At 44.4% G+C, this 22,352-nt stretch overlaps 1 protein-coding gene, 1 long non-coding RNA gene and 1 pseudogene across 2 annotated transcripts; 1 reads left to right on the top strand and 2 right to left on the bottom strand.

Moving 5' to 3' along the window:
- Positions 1–8,167: 8,167 nt before the first annotated feature.
- Positions 8,168–14,086, bottom strand: LOC136454507 (uncharacterized; annotated as a pseudogene).
- Positions 8,637–10,899, top strand: LOC136451941 (uncharacterized). The gene is made up of 4 exons (XR_010758685.1): positions 8,637–8,774; positions 8,851–8,989; positions 9,979–10,034; positions 10,662–10,899. It is a non-coding gene; the product is annotated as an uncharacterized lncRNA (long non-coding RNA).
- Positions 14,087–17,345: 3,259 nt separating the features above from the next.
- Positions 17,346–21,865, bottom strand: LOC136451940 (cyclin-A1-3-like). The gene is made up of 11 exons (XM_066452614.1): positions 21,525–21,865; positions 19,535–19,934; positions 19,306–19,439; positions 19,058–19,150; positions 18,837–18,970; positions 18,656–18,731; positions 18,497–18,573; positions 18,366–18,399; positions 18,123–18,272; positions 17,890–18,024; positions 17,346–17,807 (listed from the first exon to the last, which is right to left on the bottom strand). The coding sequence occupies exons 1-11, from the start codon at positions 21,732–21,734 to the stop codon at positions 17,736–17,738; spliced, it is 1,515 nt and encodes a 504-aa protein (XP_066308711.1). The 5' UTR covers positions 21,735–21,865; the 3' UTR covers positions 17,346–17,735.
- Between the last annotated feature and the right edge of the window lie 487 nt (positions 21,866–22,352).

The raw sequence follows: 22,352 nt of genomic DNA, 5'->3' as shown, positions 1-22,352 counted from the left end.
ATTCAATAAATGTCATGCATAAAGAGTTGAACAACTTTACCCGCAATGAAGTTTGGACTCTTGAAGAGCGGTCAAAAGGTGCAAGAGTCATTGGAACAAAGTGGGTGTTCTACAACAAGCAAGATGATCAAGGCATTGTTGTGAGGAACAAGGCAAGACTAGTTGCAAAGGGGTTCTCTCAAGTTGAAGGTTTGGATTTTGGAGAGACCTTTGCACCGGTTGCAAGACTAGAAGCCATCCGTATCCTCCTTGCATATGCATCACATCATGAAATGAAACTATATCAAATGGATGTGAAAAGTGCATTCTTAAATGGCTTTATTAATGAACTAGTCTATGTTGATCAACCTCCTGGGTTTGAAGACCCTAGATATCCTAATCATGTTTATAGGTTGTCCAAGGCATTATATGGGCTTAAGCAAGCCCCAAGAGCTTGGTATGAGCGCCTTCGGGACTTCCTCATTAAGAAGGGCTTCATCATTGGGAAGGTCGACACCACACTATTCACCAAGAAGCTTGATGGGCACATCTTCATTTGTCAAGTGTATGTTGATGATATCATCTTTGGATCATCAAATGAAGATTCTTCCAAAGAGTTTGGTGAATTGATGTCGAAGGAGTTCGAGATGTCAATGATTGGAGAGCTTACATTCTTTCTTGGTTTTCAAGTCAAGCAAATGAGAGAAGGGATTTTCATCTCTCAAGAAAAATATACAAATGATCTTCGCAAGAGATTCAAGATGGATGAATGTAAGCCAATCAAGACACCAATGCCAATTAATGGACATCTCGACCTAGATGAGGGAGGTAACACAGTTGATCAAACTCTCTACCGCTCTATGATTGGTAGCTTGTTATATTTAACCGCATCTAGGCCTGACATCATGTTTAGTGTGTGTATGTGTGCTAGATTTCAAGCTAATCCTATGGAAACTCACTTGATTGCCGTAAAAAGAATCCTTAGGTATCTTAAGCACACACCAAGCATTGGCCTTTGATATCCTAAAGGAGCTAGATTTGAATTAATTGGCTATTCTGATTTGAATTATGCTGGTTGCAAAGTTGATAGAAAAAGCACATCTAGAGGGTGCCATTTGCTTAGTAGATCTCTTGTGTCTTGGTCCTCCAAGAAACAAAATAGTGTGGCTTTGTCCACCGCCAAAGCAGAATATATTGTCGCGGGTGCTTGTTGTGCACAAATACTTTATATGAAACAAACTTTGCTAGACTATGGTGTTGTTCTAGAAAAAGTACCTCTTTTGTGTGACAATGAAAGTGCGGTAAAACTTGCAAATAATCTAGTTCAACACTCTCGCACCAAGCACATAGATATCCACCATCACTTTCTTAGAGATCATGTTGCAAAGAATGATATTTCACTAGAAGGTGTAAGGACTGAAGATCAATTAGCGGATATCTTCACTAAACCTCTAGATGAGGCAACATTTTGTAGATTGCGGAATGAGCTCAATGTTCTTGATTTTAGTAACTTCACTAAAAAATGAGCTTGTGTTGTCCCTTGCATTGCATTGTAATATACAACATGTTTAATTTTTAGTAATGCATATAGGGCTTGTCTAACATGGTTAAGATAACCGCCGTAAAGCGTGTGAAGAAGCTTAACCTTGGATCAAACTTAACAAGCAACTAGATTTAATTTCAAGTATTGCATTGCATATCCATGAATGTTGCTTTGTCATTTATCTTCAATTGTCCTCTTATTGCCTATTTTCTTAAAAAGAATTATAGCCTAAGGCAAAATATTTTGAAAAAATTTGGGGGTTTGAGAGAGGTCACTCACATCAGTCCCAATTGGTGTTTATTTGGATCTTATTAGAGTTGGGACTTAATTGGGAATAGGCAGCACGAAGGACTTTGAAGATTTGTTGGAAAAAGGGTGACCGAACGCTGCACTGGACTCTGATGTCCAGCGTCCGGTCAGTTCACAGGAGGTGAACTACTACTGAGAAGGAGTGACCGGATGCTGAAACAGTGTCTTCCCAGCATCTGGTCAGATGGCGATCCAGCATCCGGTCGATCGAAGACAATGAAGGCAGCCTGCACCGGACTCTGGTTGCGTTCAGTCATGATTCTAGGGGTTTTGGACCTCTTTGGAATAGACCGGACGCTGGGTGGCAGCGTCCGGTTGCTGCCACCGGAGCGTCCGGTCAATAGAAAATGTGTGGAATTCCAACTCTTTTCTCTATTTCCTTTTCTACTCCGTGGGGGCCACTATAAATCACCGCACGTATGTTTGACCTATCCCTATTCCGCACCCTAGCACCGTGTGAGCTCACCTCCGTCGTCGCATAGCCGTGCCTCACAGCCTGCTGGAACACCATGCCCGCGGCGCTCCTCTGTGCTGCTGCTCATGCCTCCCTTGCCCGTAGTCGCACTACCGCGCCCTACCGCACTGCCGCTGCCTGCGCCGTGCACCGCCACCACCATGCACTGCCGCACTATTGTTGCCTACACTCTGCGCCACCGCCAGTGCCATGCCCGACCTACGCTGTCCATGCCCTCCGTGCTCTAGTGCCGTCGTCGTGCCCTAGTGCCCCCATTGCAACCTCGCCAAAGACCACAATCTCCATCTAGTGCCACCGTCTAGTGCCTTAGAGCTGTCGCTGTATCCCTAATCTCCTGTTGCCGACCCGGTGGTTCCCTGATACGTTCCTCTTCTCGTCATTTCGCCGATTCGTTAGGTAGCAAGCCATCAGTTCTATTTTCGTACCTAATTGCTTGCTTTCTTAAGGTTTCACATCTTTAGATGTATTGTAATTATTTGTATATCCTATCTATTCTATCGTGCAGCGAGTCGGTGCCGTTGAGGTCCTATTTGCAGTTGTCAGTCAACTCGGGGCCAAGCTCGCGAGTACGAATCGAGGCCAAGCCTCGGAAGTGACAGTTGGCAGTTGATTCTTGTTAGCGGTAGTTGTTCTTTTCAGATCCATCAGATGGCTCGTGTCAAGAATGTTGGAGGAGGTCCTGGTGATGAGGATCCAAAACCCCCACCTTGCTTGCCTGTAGATCCAAAAGGCAAAGTGATGAAGAAGCTTGCAACAAAGAAGCGAAAGTATCCAGATGCAGATACAGCTAGAGTAGCCATAGTTGTAGCAGCAGCAGAGCATGTAGAGGCAGGAGGTGCTAGGAGTGGAGTCCAGATCATAGATCAGCTCTCTCCATCTATGAGGGCTGCACTAGAGTAGGTTGAGTGCCATCATGGTGGTCCAGCTGGGATTGTCATGGTTGCGGGATGGCGAGTTGTCTTCGATGAGAGTCAGCCTCAGGGGGAGTCACAGCAGGAGCCATAGCTAGCAGAGCAGACTCAGGAGGGAGAGCAGGCCAAGGAGACAGAGCAAGCACCTCAGCCATAGCTTTGCCGCTCTAGTCGTACCCGTGCCCTAGTCACTCTAAGGTCAGAGACACAGCGGAGGGATTCACGTCCACCGCATAGACCACAGGGTACACCTCTAGTGACCCACTTGGATTTGAGGGCTGCCACAGCCAAGCAGGTTTAGCAGCTCAGATTTGTTGACTTTGAGCAGTGGTTTCCACCGAGGTGGGATGAGCGTGCTTCAGAGGGTTTCTATACACCTCTGCAGGAAGATTTTTATAATGCATATCTTAATAGTGGGGCAGTATTCAGATCTCAGAGGGTGTGTAACATTGAGACCATTGTAGTAGCAGCTGGAGAGCACATTCACCCCTACCTATCTTACCTGCTAGGGCTAACAGATATACTTGGATAGATAAGCTTATATGTTCTATCTTGGGTCCGTCAGTTCTATGCTACACTCTGGATTGACCCGCAGCACAGATTTATATACTTTGCATTCAGTGACAGAGATTATAGGCTGACGAGCACTAGGGTCAAAGAGATACTTAGGCTTCAAGAGCAGCCCATCTGGCTACATGAGGTTTGCTATGGATAGACAGCGCCCCCCAGACGCCCTCATGGCGGTATGGTGCCCCCTATAGATCTAGTCCGCCACTGCTTCACAAAGCCATTCGGCGAGGGGTCTAGCAGAACACCTAGTGATCTCACTCCCACTGTTAGAGTGCTTGATGCCATTATGAGGAGGACACTGCTTCCGAGGATGGGGTATCGTGAGGGCTTGACTCGCATATAGTTATGGTTACTGAACTCTTTGATGTAGCAGATAGTGTTTGACATTTGGGATCTCCTTCTATCAGAGATGGAGGATACTATTGCAGAGGAGTTTAGGGGTCACAGGCAGCTGCTGTATGCTCACTAGATTACATTCTTGATCCACAGGGTAGTTACTGTGAGGCCACCAGAGATACTGGCAGAGTATAGTGGTGCTACTATAGAGTTCCCTACATACAACATAACTCAGATGATCCAACATAGTGCAGTGAGGACACCTAGCCAGCTGAGCCAACGTCTAGAGGTGCTAGAGACTGCAGCTCAGCAAGATGAGACTATCAGGGGCATAGTAGCTATAGAGGAGGAGCAACTTGATGCTTAGCAGGAGGGGATGGTCGAGAGCGACCCCAGTGATAGCTCAGATGAGGACTACCAGGACATTCCTCAGATGCATCCACATTGACATGACCATGAGGCTGGTAGCTCCAATTTAGCTCCACTTGCACCGCAGACAGACCTTGCTCTACTTGCCATACTTGAGCGGATGAGGCAGGATCAAGCTCGCCAGGCTCAGGAGACCGCCGCCACTTTTGCATAGTTTTAGACTTAGCAGGATGAGTTTTAGCGGCAGCAGTAGGCCATATAGCAGCAGCAGGCCATGCATCAGTAGCAGCTCCTTGGATTTATGCAACATGTAGTGACAGCTATTGGAGTTCCACTACCATAGCCTTCACCCTAGCTTGGTCAGCCTGCCACCACTTCTATGACTCCAGCTTTACAGCCTAGTGGGCTTCAGAGTCAGGGACAACCACCAGCATAGTTTGCTTCACCTATAGAGCAGGTGTCCTAGTGGTTTGCCCCACCAGTGTTAGCCCCACAGTTCACACCTCTTCAGACGGGCTTCACAAAAGCTCAGACTTCCTCGCTACTAGTGCCAGATACCTCAGTCTCTAGGAGTCTTGGAGTAACTTTTAGTGAGTTGATAGGGCAGCCTACTCCACCATATTTGCATATCCTAGGTCCTTCTATAGTTGCACCTATTACCGGGACTACAGAGACACTCCCTTCCTCAGTGGCATCATCAGAGCCGGCTGCTCCAGTCATACCTGCATAGTCTATAGCAGCTCTAGTTGTTGATTGGACCCAGACCGCTTCAGCGTCACTTCCAGCTACAGAGGGTCAGACTACTAGAGCTCTAGTTTAGATGATGATGGCACTCAGTTCTAGCTTGCTCCTCGTACCTCAGCACCCAACTCGTCCGCTGCAGCCCTGCTAACCGACCCTTAGGTTTTGGTGTTTGACGCCAAAGGGGGAGAGGGATCGAGTATGTTAGTCTTAGGGGGAGCGACATATCTAGGGGGAGCTTAGTTTATCTATTAGATTATCTATTACATTTGGAGTTTTATGTGTGATACACTATTATGCATTCGTGTGTTTACTTTTATGCATCAAACTATATTTATGTGATAGTGATATCTACGTGATCGTGATATATGACATGTGTGCTCTCTACTTTGAATTATTTATATGTCATATCACTTGTGCTATGCTCATTTGCTTTGCTTCCGCATTTTACTCCGATGCAAATGAGTTTTATTACTTGTACTCATGTTTATCTCATATCTTTTGAGTACATCATGTTGGTTTGGGTCATATAAGCTTGTCTAACTCTTTTGTTCTTATTGTCAAAAGCTTATATGAACCAAGCATGTTAAAAACCTCAACTCTTTCACATACTCAAGGTGGTATTGTCATCAATCACCAAAAAAAGGGAGATTGAAAGCATCTAGACCCCTAGTTGGGTTTCGGTGATTAATGACAATACGTGATTACTATGACTAACGTATGTTTTGCAGAGGCAATTAAGTTAGGTCATGGTAATGGAGATCGATTGGGCTATCATGGTGGTCATGCCCCTACGATGGAAATTGTTTCAGTTTTCAAAGGATGGACGACAAGGTTAAGGATGGACTAGTTCTAAGTGCCGTTTAGTGTTGAAGAGACACTTAGAGTAGTTTAGGACTTTGTTTTTCCTTTGGCCGTACTATTAAGGGGGGTATGGATAGGTAGCTTGACCTAGGTGAGTCTAGTGGGTTAGGTGTGGTGCACACTTGCTAAACCTAGCACTAGGTAGCTCCTAAAAAGCCCTTAGATCCATTGGAGCAAACTTCATTCACGTATGATCGAAAGTTGGAAGTGAATGCAGGGTCAAATACTGACTGGACGCTGGCTTCGGTGTAACCGGACGCTGGCGCAGAGTCTGGTCAGTTCATTTGATCAAGGTGAAGTCGTCGGGAAGTGACCGGACGCTGAGAGGTGAAGTCAACGAACGCTGAGGGCCAGCGTCGGGTCGACTCTAGTAAGGTTCTAGAGAGGGAAAATCATTACTGGACGTGTTCGGTCAGTGATGACCGGACGCTGTCCAGCGTCTGGTTACCATTTGATCACTGGAATTTGGGGTGAACTGACCAGCACGTCCGATCAACATGACCGGAGCGTCCGGTCAACAAGACCAACCCCGCAGAGGCACATAATGGTTCATTTTTCAGCCCATGTTATAAATACTTCCTCCATTTGTGTGTGGAGGCACTTTTGCTCATTCCAACAGCTGAGAAATATCTTTGTGAGTGCCAAGAAGAGTAAGGTCCTAGTGAGGTGATTGAAATTTGAGAATCCCAAAGATGGACCTCATTAGTGAGATCAAGAGTAGCAAAGTGTGTATCCACCCTTCTCATTAGGCTTGTTGTGGTCAAGTGAGAGTTCATGCTTGTTACTCTTGGTGATCGCCATCACCTAGACGGCTTGGTGGTGATTGGGAGCTTGATGATAATCCGACGGTGCTTGTGGATGACTCAACTCAAGTTGTGAGCGGTTGTGGGTGATTCACCGCGACGGAGTGTCAAAGAATCAACCCGTAGAGAGCACTTGATCATTGCGCGGATCAAAGGGGAGCTACACCCATGCGTGGGTGCTCCAACGAGGACTAGTGGAGAGCGGCGACTCTCCGATACCTCGACAAAACATCGCCGTATTCTTCCTTCTCTCTTTACTTTGAGCAATTCAATACTTGTCTTTACATTCATAGAATTGTCATGCTAGAGTAGGATTAGAACTTAGGTTGCAAAACTTTTATGCGGTAGAACATTAGAAACACTTTCTATGCACAAGGGGTTAATTGGGCTAACCGTTGGATTTAATTATTGCAAAGAAATTTAGAATTAGCCCAATTCACCCCCCCCTCTTGGGCATCTTGATCCTTTCAGCGGCGCACAACACCTCCAGCGCCTGGCGATCGTCGTTGTAGTCGACGCCACCGACGTGAACCGCCTCCCACAGCCGCCGGGCCTGCAGCTTGATCTTCATCAGCAGCTTCCACTCGTGGTAGTTCGACTTGGTGAGCATCGGCCACGGCGTTCTCGCTCCAAAGTCGCGGTAGACCGTCTACAGCACCAGGGAGTGGCCGCGCCGACCACGCCGCCGCTCTGGTGACGGCGACTGGCGACGGCGCCCGACCGGGCTACGTGATCCTCCAGCTGGCTCCGGCTTCCGCTCCATCTCGGTGCACAGTGCTGCGGCCACAGTTACCGCAGCCTAGGCTGCAGCTGCCGCCTACCGGGCTGTCTCGGTAGCCACCATAGCCTGTTGCCTCTGCGGCAGCAAGGCGCGTTACACGATCGTTGGCTCTGGCACCCGCGACGCGCACTCTCGCGATCTAGCTGGCGGCGTGGACATGGCGCTCACTCACTTAAGAACTATCTCGGCTCTGATACCAGATTGTTGGTCCGATTGGATCTCAGATTCAAATCTTTAACAACCAGAGGACAGCTTAGCCCTTGGCTGCTCGGATTAAATAGAAATGCAATGGCTTAGTTCTAATACAATGGTATGCCCCTTTTTATGGGATGAGAGCAACATCTATTTTCTACTTGCTCCAGCATATTTTTTTTAACCACTAAAGTGGATGCTGAGCATATTCCTATTATAAAGGCTTGTGAGCTAAGGAAAGTAAAATACAGAAGTAAGATACAGGTGCTGCCGAGCACTAGGATTATCTGTCACTTACTTCCATGTGGCACATTTGAGATCAGCGGGTCCTCCTAACAAACGATCTGGAAAAAAAATGACATGAACAACATCATAAGCAACTTCGGACTCAGCACTTGCACTTCATGAGCTATGTGGTAGTAATAATTCAAAGATTTAACTACAGCAAGCTCCACATAAATGCTTCAAGATATGCAAGAAATTAACAGTCAATTTCCAGTAAAAAAAACTGAAACAAGATAGCATGAAAGTCTTAGATCGACAGATTTGTATGAGTATCAATGCCACCAAGACAACGACATGGTAAAAAGTAGGTTTTGCTCTGCTTAAATTGCAATTAGTAGTCCATTCACAAGCCAGAACCAACTAAGCAAATATTGTAACAACCCAGATTGAGAAAACATTAGCAGAAGAGGTTTCAGGCTTTTTGGGCCTAGTGTTGGGAATTATGGCCTAATTAGAGTCCAATTGGAGGGAGAGAAGTAACCATCCTACCCTAATCACTACCCCCACGTCCTAGGCTTGCCTTGCCGTTTCTGAAGCCTTTGATTATTTCTCTCACGATGAGAATCAGAAGCTGGACGATCGTCGCTGCAATTGATCTCCTTGTAAGCCACGATAGGTAAACAGGTTGCTGTGCCTCTTCTCGTTCCTGCGGATGGGGCACAACTAATCCCTTTCGTGATGCCTTAATCCAGATCGCTGTATGGGAAGAAGGGACCTTGATGGTGCTGATCGTCCCTCCCACTGTCTCCTTAGTTGCCTGCAGATCGTGGGCTGTGTCATGGCAAGGGAGGAAGGCGTAATTGGATCTTGAGGGGACGTGATCTTGATTAGGTAACTGCATACGATCTGTTTCTCTAGTTTTTGTTCAGCGCGGTTTAGTTTTGGCCATTAGGATCTTGGATCATACCTTGTTCGTCATCATACCAGTTATCTTTTAGACTACACAACATTCAGAGGCAGTAGCAGACTGACCCAATTTTCGGGGTTTTAGAGAATTCCTTATGAATCAAAGTTGTAGATCTTTTAAAAACCTTTCCACAGAGCATTTATTCATATTTTTCCATTTAGTATAATGAAAGATATGAGGTTCTGAATATTGTTGTCAGTTCGTCAGGTCCAATGACGAGGTTCAGTTACAGTAACAGTTTCAGACTGAACATAGCATCAAAACAACCAAGTTTTGAGGGTTTTGCTGATCGAATTTGAACATCTTGTTAAAACGTAACTTGTAGGCATTTCCAATACCTTTCCAAAGGATACTTGAACACTTGATTTCATCAAGTACTTTGGGAGATAGCACGTTCTGAATATCACTGTCACAATCTGCCAAGTTTCAGTTTCAGCATTCGAGCATCAGTTTTGGGGGTCGTTTAAGGAGTCCTTAGAGGCCGAATTGTTCCAGAGTTTTATTGAGTTTTTTATAGTCCTATGTATGGTCTTTCCATAGAGCATCTAAACTCTGAATTTCGTTCAAGCGATGGAGAGATATGAATATTTGAAGTCAGACACCTTGCACTGCGAGGACAGTTATCAGCGCAACTTTGTAAGCCGTTTTAGAGCTAGTACGTGTGAAAATTATTATTTTCTGTCTGTATACCAAAATTGTAGAGTCTTCTGTATAGATCCTTATAGTGTTCTAAGTTGATGGCATATCTTTTGTAGTTTTTAAGCTATGGAAAAGAGGAGCAGCACTGCTGCTGTTTAAAAATGTCTTTTGTTGTCGTTTTTACCGTTTGGCGGGTTGGAGCGTAGAAGCGTGTTGTTCTTTGCCCATAAATGTTTGATTGAGTGTATATACTGATTTATACGTTGCAAAACAGATGGTAGTGCTTCGGGTCGTCCCTATGGCTGTTGATCTTCTTCGGTAAAGAGGCAAGTGAGTATAACGGTGGTTTGTTACCATTTTGGCTTGTTATTTTCATCACCTACAGTATAAATGTCTATAATAATGTCATACCACTAATAACCAAACCTTATGACCTTTGTTTATTCAACATCATTTAATTGTGGTCCTATTTATTTATTTATGGTGATGCTATAATTCCATATTGCTATACGTGGATAGCCCATAACCCTGAAGATGTAGCTGAAGTATCATTGTTGTGGTTTATGTTAATTTTATTGCCGCATGTCAAGTGCATTGCATCATCCATTTGTGTTGGAAGTTATGTCGTTGACCTATGGTCACAACCGTACCGGTACAGCATCATGTGATGCAGCTCCACACCTTGTTGGGTGTGCAGGCAGGAGACATTTTGCATTGCATTCATATGCATTCACGAAGTATATTGAAGTGATATGTCCATGTTGTTATGAAGCTCTATCACATGGCAATGTTCTAAATTGGAAAAAAAGTCATTTATACTGATATTATATCTTGTTTGTTCTATAAGTGGAACTCCAGTTTAAATCGTTGTTTAATTTAACTTGTGATTTAAATATCTTGTCAAAATATATTTGCTTGTTGAGATGTTTCTTCTCACCCTTGCTTTACTCAATCCAGGTATGAGATGCTTGCTTGGAAGGGAAGGGGATTAGATGCACGTCTCTCGCTTCCACATTTATTGAGTTCCTATTTAAAAGCTTAATAATTTAGTTTTGTTTATTAGACATATGAACAAATGTAAAAGTACAGTTATTAAACTTACTCTTGTTGGAGTAACCCATATTTGTTTTTGTTAGGTTGTACTTCAATTCTAGTTTGGTGCTTATTTGGTTATCTATGTATCTTGCTTCCATGTTGTTTATAAATACAAGAAGATGCTGCCAAAATCTTTATTTTTTTATGTGCGTTAATGTTTTGTGAATTTAGTAGCATCTCGGGGTGTTTGTGGATTCTGGGGTGTTACAAATATATTGAAGCTACAAAGACAAGGAAGGCCAAAGGATCAACAAGGGTTAGTACAATACCAGGAGTGTAGAAGCTCATGTAGGGCTTGTCAACCTTACTCACTCGCCCTGACTTGAGCTCCATCATGAACAATCCAATACCTGCGGTGACGAAGATGACGCCCACTCCCTCTGTGAAGCCAACCACAGATGCAGAGTCACTAGGGTTCGCCATAGGCATCTTTTTCTCTAGATTAATAACCCTGCATTGTACCCATTCAGCAATCCCCTCTAAACTCACTCTTCTCGACCACATATGAAGTCTAGAATCCTCAATGCCAGCAAGGCCCAAAGAATGATCCTCCATCACCATGAGCGTGAATCCATCGTGCATTGCTAGTGGCTAGGGCTTAACCACAGATAGTAAATTGTTGGCCTAGTCATACTTGACAATTGTAGCAGCCTCCTGAAGTGCAAAGTAGATTTCATCTCCAATGAGAGGACCACGGCTCTAGGCTACATCAGGAACATTGTTGAGCATGACTGGCGCCCTCCACGGGCCTATCTTCGATGAGTACATGGCCACCCACATGGTAGGAGGACTCGTGTGTTCGGTCAACACATGGACCAAACAGAAGGGGCCACCGTGGCAGTCGAGGTGATCACAGCCAGCCATAGTGCAGAACACTGCGACCGACATTTAGGACGTCCACCAGATTAGGAATTCTGGGTTAGGCACACAAGACGCCCACTAGATTTAGATTTTCGGATCAGGCTCAGGCACACGATGGCGGTCGCCCGTGATGGGGTCACAAACATGGTAATAGCAGTCTCCACCAAGCATACTGAAGAGGACGTGGTCGTGGTGGTAGTCGATGGGCTGTGCATAGGGGGCATCGTCGGATTCCGGAGTGGGGAAGGCGGGCACTGTTGTGGTGAGGACGAAGCGGCGAGCCACGCTTCCTTCGATTGCTACCCTCCCATAAATGAGGCCGAGGAGAGGAGGGGCTCCGTGGAAGTCACGGTATCGGCGGAAGAAGGCAGGATCGGAGAGGGTGCGGAGCCATAGTGAAAGGTCCTAATGGCTAGATGGGGGTGAATAGCCTATTATAAAAGTTCTACAACAACACTAAGACAAGTGATTAGTATAAAAGATGGTGAAGCGAATTTTGCACTAGCACTACACTTGTGTTACAAGCCACCTACCCAATTCTAATCTCTATGATCTCTAGTATACACACAAGGGCTAAGTCACTAATTTACACCTAGGTGAACAAGCTAGCAAGAGAGCAACAACTAAAGAGCTACACTAACTAGCTACAACTACCACAATCACTACACAAGGTAAAAGCACAATGTAATAGAAAAAGAGTGGTAGAGAGGTATACTGCTGTGGCAAGTGATCAATCAATGAATACCAAAGAATACGAAGGAGACAAATGATGAAAAAACAATTTTCCTCCGAGGTTCACTTGCTTACCGGCAAGCTAGTCCCCACTGTGGCAATTCACTCACTTGGAGGTTCACGTGCTAATAGGCATCACATGCCTAACCCACAACCAGGTGCCGCACAACCAACACAAGATGAGGATACACAAGCCACACGCAATCCACTAGAGTTGCCTTTGGTGCTTTGCCGGGGAAGGCACAAGAACCCCTCACAATCACAATGATCGGAGCCAGAGACAATCACCTTCCTCTACTCGATGATCCACCAATCACCGAGCCATCTAGGTGTCGGCAAACACCAAGAGTAACAAGATCTCCACCAGCCCAAATCGCCCAACAGTGCCATAAGATGCTAGACCACTAAGCAATGCACTAGAGGCTCTCCAATCTTACTCAAGATGATCAAATCAAGTGTATAAGTGAGTGGAGTGGTGTGCTCAGATCTCAAAGGGTGTATGCAGCTATTAGAAGTGTCAAAGGAGTGACCAAGGCTGGCCACCACCTCTATTTATAAGCCCACAAGCAAATAGAGCCGTTACCCCTTGGAGCCAGCTTCTGTGAGGTCATCGAACACGGCGGTGGTGGCACCGCCCTAGGGGTGGCAGTGCCCCCCAATAGTCAAATCCAACGGCTAGTTTGACTAGCCGTCATCAACGAACATGGTGGCGGTGACCACCCGGCCAACCCTCCGAAAAACATAGCCTTTGGAAAATTATGGTTGTGCATCACCCTCAGGACAGCGGTGACCAACCCCAATTCACCTAGTCTTTGGATAAATACGGTGGTGCACCGCCCTCACGGTGGTGGTGTACACCAGACACGTCGGTGCCCGTGCCCACTCAGCTGCTTCTCGACACGTCCAGGTGGGCACCGCCCTAGGGGTGGCGGTGCCCCAACAGAGCACCCACCTCTCGACCTCCTCAGTCGGTCACCGCCACAGACGTGGCAGTGCACCAGTCAGGGCATGGTGGTGCCCTCGGGACAGTGCCACAAGCCCAGCTACGCCTCCTTTTCTTCACCTTTTTACCACCTTTGCAAATGTGCTAACACTCCAAGTGTTTCACCATCATGTTCAAGTGTGCTAGCATTTTCATAATCATTTTTCAAAGGTTAATCACTTTCTCACCGATTGTGCACTAGGCCTAAAATGCATATGCAAGTTTTTCAACACCTAGTGGCACTAGATGATCGAGTTGTCCGATAAGAGCTCCCCTCTTAATAGTATGACCATCTATCCTAAATGTGATCACACTCTCTATAGCGTCTCGATCACCGAAAATAAAATGGCCCTATAATTATACCTTTGCCTTGAGCCCATTTTGTTTCTCTTTCTTCTTTTCAAAATCCCGGAGCTTGATCATCATCACATGTCCATATCACCACCATGGACTTCATTTCATGTGGCCATCTCCATCCATGAGTGCCACCTAGCTCCTTCACTTAGATTGGACCATCCTATCTAGTCACACACTTAGATGCAAGGATTAGTCCAAATAAGTTTCATCAATTAACCAAAATCAAACTAGGGCTTTCACATATCTTGTAGACTAGGGCGGCGTGGAAGAGCCACTGGGGCTCGTCCGGCAGGAGGCGAAGCAGGATCTCAGAGATGGCGTCGTCGGCCAGGTCAGGTGGTAGCGGTGGCGGCATGGAGCACTCGTGGAATCAGCGGTCGACGGAGTGAGGTGTGATGCGGAGGATTTGGGATGGGGATTGGTCAATTGGAGAAGAGGACAAGTCGAGGGAGAGTGGAGAGCCCGACGACACGAGTAATGGGTTCAGCTCATTCGTCCCTCGTCCATACCTGATGACTAGGGGCTGATTGTGATTGGTATTGGGCGTCCAAAGGCCCATCCAACAGCGTTTATGCACTTGGCTATTCGCCTGATGGTTTCTGTGACCGATAAGCCATCTCATGTTGTTTTGTTATGAGAGGAAAACACTATACCATGGTTGATAAGCCATGCTGATAAGTCTTGGTTCTACCTGTTTTCTTTCATTCCTTTCCCCCATATCCCGCACGCTTCAGTCTTCTCGATTTGGCCTTCCCTCATGAGTCGGGATGCTTGATTCATGCATGGTGCAGGGGCCCATGTGCCAGACACTCAAACTCTGATGCATGCATGCAACCAAACACGACATCGTCTCATACTGGACCAACAACAAAGTAAACCAAACACGACCACTTGCACGAGCTCAGACCAGTTTCTTCGGGCCTACACAGTCTGGCCATCTTGGCTCAAGGTTTGCTCCGCAACCAATCATGCCCAATGTGACGAGGTGAGCCTATCTGGCTCCTGTGAGCCTGGCTAAAAAGTTTGGATAGGCTGGTTGTGTGCAACATCATTTTATTTGGTTGATTGTAAGAGTACATATGCTTTCTGGCTTGTAGATGCATCTGTTCTCTCTCTCAGAGTCAAGGTAACAAATAGCGGTTGGCAGGTCTGTAGCGAATTGACGTCTACATAGCGGATTGCGGATAGCGGCCGCTATAGCAGACGCTAAGTTCCAATAATATTATCTACTAATATCGCATAATTTAGATATACATATATCTTAAATAGTGACTTTCTTACATATTAACAAATCAACTAAATACAACTTAACGATAGACTAATAAACATGTAACTTAAATAGTGTAATAGATATTTAATTGTATTCGAAGAGTTGATTCTTGATCAAATATATTTTAAATTAAGAATGAACTAGTTATGATCTAGACTTGGGCCGCTATGGTGGACTACTATGTCAAATAATGACCGCTATAGCGGCTTGTTGTGTCAACTAGCAGGTGTTAAGTTCCACCCACTACGGCATAACGGTAGCGGTAAAGGGCCGCTGCCGCTACTGCAGACGCTATTTAGTACCTTGCTCAAAGTCATAGCACGCGCGTGCTCATGCCGCCGTGAGCCAAGCTAGGTGGGATTATTCTCGTTTCCTCACGGCCAAGCGTGGCTGGGCCAGGTCCTATCGTGTGTGCAGCGAACCAATCACTACTGACTAGCATCTCATGGGCATGTGCTGGCTGGAAACGGCCAACCAATCACACCCTAGTTGTCGTTGTCTGCGCACTATCGTCCAGACGACCAACACTATCGTGCCAAAGCTCTAGGCAGCATGGAGTGTACTCCACACACCCTTTTGATCATCATTGATCACAATTTACAAGGCAAAGTAAGCAACTTCAAATATTATCTCAAATATTTCCATTTTCATCGACCATTGCCCATAATTTTGTGGTTCTTTATTGTTTATCTAGATTCTAGGGATTATTAGGTTCTTTGTGATTTTTTCCTCTAACATTTCACATTTATGAAAGCAACTAAATTAGAATATTCTTGTGGGTGCTAGGAAAAACATGGAAAGTTTTTTTCAAAAGAAAAGCAGAAGAATTCATGTTGTCCAAATGATTAAATACGACCTAGGCTTATGCAAGTAAATTGATGCTTACCATGCTAGTTAGAGAGAGAGAGAGAGAGTGGGTGAGAAGGGAATGCTAACCTTGCACATGCAATTTTCCGTGTTCATAGATTGGGGAAAAAGAAAGTCTAAGAAGGTTACATTCGCAATGATGGTTCGATGATTTTGGAAGTACCTTGAATATAATGAGTCCGAAGATAGAGCATATTGTTTCTATTGTTCCTTATTCACGGAAAAGAAGGAAGCATGATATAATGCATTTGTTGTCGAGGGTTGGAATGGTTATCATAGGAAAGAGCAGCTCAAGTTGCATGTTGGTGATGTTGGTGGAACACCTATATTGCAATGAAGTGTCATGTTTTTTTACAGAGAAATCAACACGTATATGTTGTTATGCATAAGAAAAGTGATGCATCTAAGAAGGCTTATTTTACTCGACCAAATGTGATACTGCTAGGATACTATTGAAGCAAGGCTTGTCTTTCCATGGCCATGATGAGTAGGAGTCGTCTTTGAACAAAAGGAATTTCCTGGAGGCTTATGATTGCTAAGCATAACATGACCTAAATTCAGGGAAGGCAGTAGGTACTGCAGATAATAGTTGTATGATGGCTCATGAAATCCTAACATTATGTAGTATTTTTGCAAATTAAATTCTACATTCTATTCTAGAAAAAAAATTAGGATGACATGGTTTGCATGCTAATGAGTCAACAGATATATATATATATATATATATATATATATATATATATATATATATATATATATATATATATATATATATATATATAATTTTTTTTTTTTGCAAAGAACATATGGATGTTGTCTTGAGGTATGTTGACAAATGTAGAATTTATGAAAGAGATGTTTGTTGGCTTTGTGCATGGGGCTAAAATAAAATGTGAGGTTAAAACAAGTTATAGTGATGGCGCTAGTAATATGCAAGGTGAATTCGATGGGATGCATCATTGATTATAATAGAAAGTGGTTCATTGTTTTGCTCACCTACTTTAGTTAGTTGATGTGGTTGTTGTGTAAAAGCACAAGGGTATTAGCAATTTCTTAACCATGATTTATAGATTATTAAATGTAGTCGGTGGATCAACCAAGAGAAAGAACATGATTAGGGATATCAATCATGAACAAGTAACAAAAGACTCAGGTTTGAGCAACTTGAAACTGGGAGAGGGTTAAATCAAGAGTAATGTCTTCAAAGACTTTTCTAAATTTATAACATCTATCTCCCTTTCTGGAAGGTCAATGGAATTTTGAACATTTGAACAGATAGTGACAGTAGTCCTGGAGAGCATTGCCCTTGAACAGTTTTGCCAGAATATGTACTCCCAACACTTGTACTGACTTAAATCCCTCTACCCATTTTTACTGTGCTTGAAATATTTTGATAAAATGGTCTGTATCTTTCCTTAGAAAATTTAAATTCAATTAGAACACAAAAAACTATCAAGGCTTCGTCATCCAGATTTAACACACATAATGCACTGTAGTAGAGATTGCAGCCTACTATGAATTTGGGCTATTATCTTCATATATACATGCTCTACCAACCTGGTCCCAAATTTCTTCAGTTAACTTACGAGATATTATGCTCTACTACACAACTCCGATTTACAAGCGCCTGGAAACATTGGTCTAGATACAGAAAGATTGGAAGCAGGAAATGAAAATCACACCAATGCCCTAACATGACCACAAACATTGATCTAGAATCTACACCTTTGTAATCACCTGAAATAACTTGGGTCATCAGCACTTGCATCAATTAACCACCTGCATAGTTGTGCTGTGCTACACTGGGCATTTGAGCCACATCAAGAAGAATCTAGTAAGCAACTGGAATTACTTCTGGGTTTCTAGTCTAGCATGTCGCATCCCGAAAGAATTCAGTAGCGATTTGTGGTGGACACTGCTTCTTTGCAACAAATTTGTACTGAGGAAGGAAAGGGAGAGGATCCCATTAGTACTATCAAAAGAGCTGTTAACTGAAGAATTTTGGGACCAGATCCAATTACCTTATGTTGACTGTACTTTTCTCTGATTGCTGGAAGGTTGCTCCCAGAACCAACGCTGCAAAGGCGATGCAATACCTTTACACAGTCGCTCAATTCAGACGGCTTGTACTGTGTATAATGAGCAAGTGTGGAATTCTGCTTCCAATTGACAATGAGATGTGTAAGTTAGCTCGCAAGACATTTCACTAGGCAACTGCTATAGAGATGGAACAGCAACATGATTGTTCACCTACCCAAGGATACTTTGTTGGCTGTAGTATAAATCTCGCCAAGAAAATAGCCGATGCAGCTATTAGTGATGGAGGGTAAGAGAGTAGATTGTACTCCAGTAGTGATAGCTCAGCGATGTAATTGGCAAGGAACTCGAGATGCAAAGCAGGATCCTGTACAAAGAGAAATTGTCAGTGAATTGTTGTCACGTTTGTAACTTAATAGGAATTCCTTCCAGTAACCAGAAGCTAACTGTATAGCAGTACCTCATCACACGCTTGTGCAGCACGAGCAAATCTCCTATTGTAAGCAAAAGAAAGAAAAGAAGAGTTAGTGGTAAGTTAGATTAGTATAATCATGATAGATTTTACTAAAATGAAATAGAACAGAAAAACACCTCAAAAAGCACTTTGCTGTAGGTACTGTCATTTCAAACTTCAAGTAATTCAGTACAGAAGCTTCCATGTCTAACACCTGTTAACGTACAAGTTATTAGTGACAGTGACAAACAAGGGACTATTGGATATGGTTGATAGGAAGTAAACATATCACAAACCTCATCTCTGAAGTATGTATTGTCTGTTATGTAGCAGAATTCTTCTACTTGGGGTGCACATATCTCCTCGTATTTTCTGAATTTGAAGTTCCCAACATGCCAAAATCAATATGCCAACGTTGTAATGATAACTGAGAATAATAACTCAAAAAAATAAATGGAATGAGAAGCAGAATCTTACGCAGCTATAAGCATGCAAGTAACACCAAGTAATTGCAGCCTTTGGCGGTTGATTTCGTTACCAGAAAGATAATGGTCAATGTAGTTAACTGTCAGGTACAAAGTATCAGGAACAAGCCGATATTCCTCAGCAACCTGCATGAGGGAAAAATAATGAATATAATGGAAAGTTGACAAGATTGTTCTTTAGGCTTTTCTTCTTTTTGGCAGAAAAAAGCTTACTTCCACAAGCCAGTCTATCAAAATTGCCCTCATGCTTGGGTTGATATCTTTTTGAATCGTTTCCATGAAATCAGTTGATGGTCTTTTCTTCGTCTGCCAGAAAGTAAAGCACTATCAGTGGAGATCAAGGAAGAAACAGTTTTCTAGGACTCTTTAACGTATGTACAGATCAAGTGTAGCCCAAATTTCCATGGAACAAAACATAGACAGTCCTTCGATCAAATTGAGTTCAGAAAAGAATGTGTCACCTCAGCCTCTCGCAGGTGCATGTAAATGTCAGAAGCCAGAGTAGCGCACAACTGTGGATCCTCATATTCATTATCAACATCACAGATGCGGTCAATTTCCATTGGGGCAATGGCATTTTTCTTCCACTTATTTTCTGCAAAAGAAAGCAGGCCATACGCAACTGAATCAACAAAAAAGTATAACAAATTACACTTACAAATGCAAATCTTAATATGAATTTCATCATACCTTCAACATCTCTATCCTCAAATATACGCAGATGTTTATTTGCACGTCGCTGCAATGAAGCCAGCATCGAGGAATACTGATTGTCTATGTACTCAAAGTCGACCGGGCTTTTCATGGAGTCGCAGGACGACATCGTCTCATCAATCGAAACAAAATCTCCTGAGCGTCCAGGAGACACCAAGCCGGTGCAGGATACCAAGGCCGGAGCGCGACTTGGCTCATCGGCTGTGGTAGGCACTTTAGGAGGCGGAACATTATGCTTCTGTGTTGCGCTGCCATGGCGTGACACTAGTGGAGCTGGCTTGATGGAAGCCGACTTCACAGCAGAACCCTGAATGGAGCTCACACTCCGAGCACTTGCCAAAGATGGCTTCTTCAAGGGTACCGCTGTATTCAACTTCTGCATGAGATTTGAACAAAATGAATAAGCCATTTGGAACCTCTGTTTGGGATCTCCACTAATCCAGGTGCACAAAAATAATAGCAGGACTACAGAATACTAGGACTACAGAATACTAATCTGTTTGGGAACCTCTGTTTGCCAAAGATGGCTTCTTCAAGTCATTTTGGATAAGGCTTGAGTCAAACATTTGGAATATAAATCATGAATAACCTTTAAGTTATTGAGTTTGGAAATGTAAAAACCATATGAATATATTTGTCTTGAAAAGTAATTTCATAAAAATATACATATATCACTTTCCAATAAATATTTTTATAAAAATAAGAAATTAAAGTTATGCTTTGGAGACTATGTCCCTGTCCAAAACGGCTTGAATTATCGGTATGGAGGGAGAATAATATAATATTGACTAGAGAAGGCTGCAAAGCAAACAAAGACAAAAGATTGCCACGCCGTGAAAACCAAGGAACTTCCTTTCGAAAATGACATGGAAGGTCTAGCCTTTTGACCATGACCAGAATCCAAGATTTCAATCAACCCGTAAACAGTAGAGGAGGGATGCACACGTGGACGTGGTGGTGGGGACTCCGGACTCGTTTGTGACAGTGCAACAATCTAGGAGGGGCTTAAAGGTCTTCCTCCGGCAACGGCTTTGGAAAGACCAAATCCTCTTGCCTGCGTGTCCTTGCCTTTTTTGCTCACGCCAAATTCAAGTGCAGCCGCCTTGTCTGCAGGCAGCGAAGGCCGAAGGGAGGGAAACACCCGTTCGAAACGCGGAGGGATCCAAGCCGCGCGTCCCGTCTCATCCCGGGCTACGGGGCCGCCCATCAGCTCAGCCTCGCGGTGGCGGATGTTTAAATCGTTTCGAACTGGAACTGAGCCCCTGCTACTGCTAGCTATGTGAACGTTGGAAGGCTAACCGGAACGAGCAAATCGCGCTGTCCATCTCATCACAATATTATTTGTACTCGTACATACAGTGCACACACTCGTGACTCGCCCCTGTGAACGTCCATGGGCAGCGCAGCAAGAGAAAGAAACGCTGCAGGTTTCTCTGCTTGTTAAGATAACAAAAAAGCAAGAGAGCTCAAGTAAAGTTGCAGTACTGACTGTGAGTAACAGTAGGAAATCACAAAAATGTAGGATTCAGGGAATGTTGAAGAGGTGACGTCACTCATAAGCTAAACCCCCAATACAAACAGGACAAGAACGTATTCAGGGAATGTTGAAGAGGATGACGCCTCTCAAGAACGGGAATGCAACGAACAGTGGCGAATGGATAAAGAAACCAAATCGCAGCGTATGCGTATCTCCTACAGTGGCACAAAAACTCAAACCTTGCATATTGCAAAGATCTCTTAGCAAAACGTAGACTGCATTAATAAAACAAGAAATCCCCTACCAAGAAACCGCAAATGACATCGAACCATCTCTGAAGTCAAGAAAGGAGCGCCGATTCGCGAACCATTAAGGGGAGAAAAAAAACATTGGAACCATTAGCCCATGCCCATCTAGGGATCTTGGGTCCGAGGAGAGCACAACGATCGAGTTCCGCATGAAATTCCCCAAGATTCGTATCGTACATACCGCACTGGTGGTGGGTGGCGCGACATTCCCAAGGCTGCCGCCAACGACAGCCCTCCCTCCTCGCGCGGCAACGTTGGTGATGTTGCCGAGCGCCACGCGTTTCTTGGCCTGCGCGGCGGAGGCCTTGGGTCCCCCGGCGCCCTCCGCAATCGCGGGGCGCTTGGCGGTCGCGGACGAGGACGAGCGGCGGGAGGCGCCGATGGTGGACATCGTGTGTCTCGGCGGCGGAGGAGGCCCGCTGGCCGAATCGCCCTCCTCGGGCTAGAGCTACAGTTTGGGGGGAGCGGAGGAGCGGGAGGTTTGGGTCCCGACCCGGCAGGCGGCAGCGGCGAGGGGTACAAGCCGAGGTCTGTTTATGCCGTCGCCACGTCGCCAGGGACGTTACGGAGCGGTTAGGTTCGCTGAAAAAAACGAGTTCAAATAATATTTTGGCTGATTTGACGTGAAAAAAAACACTATCCTATTTAAATAAGGAGCTAAAAAATATATATTATAAGAGAAGGCATTTAGGCCGTTGGTTGATCCACACCAACGGCAAGGTTTTGAAATTCAAAATAGCTGCCCTGGATTGACATTAGTAGTACCGTTGTCCATTCAATTTTTTTTTTTCTTCCACACGAGGTAGGATTTTCGTTCTGAGGTCCCTGCACTCTATAGGGCGCGTTCGGCTGTCTTTTTTCTCATCGCTGCTTCTTCTGAATTAAATTGCACTGTTCTGTGTCTTAAAGATGATGACAACAACAGTGACCCCAATACCTGGCTTTAAGTACAAACAAATATACGGATAGTTTTTAACTTGTCTCGAAGTATCTTTAGATTAAAAAAAAC

The sequence above is a fragment of the Miscanthus floridulus genome, chromosome 5, assembly GCF_019320115.1.
Source record: "Miscanthus floridulus cultivar M001 chromosome 5, ASM1932011v1, whole genome shotgun sequence".
Classification (NCBI taxonomy): domain Eukaryota; kingdom Viridiplantae; phylum Streptophyta; class Magnoliopsida; order Poales; family Poaceae; genus Miscanthus; species Miscanthus floridulus.
The sequence above is the reverse complement of the archived record's forward strand: the minus strand, read 5'-3'. Positions and strand labels throughout refer to the sequence as shown.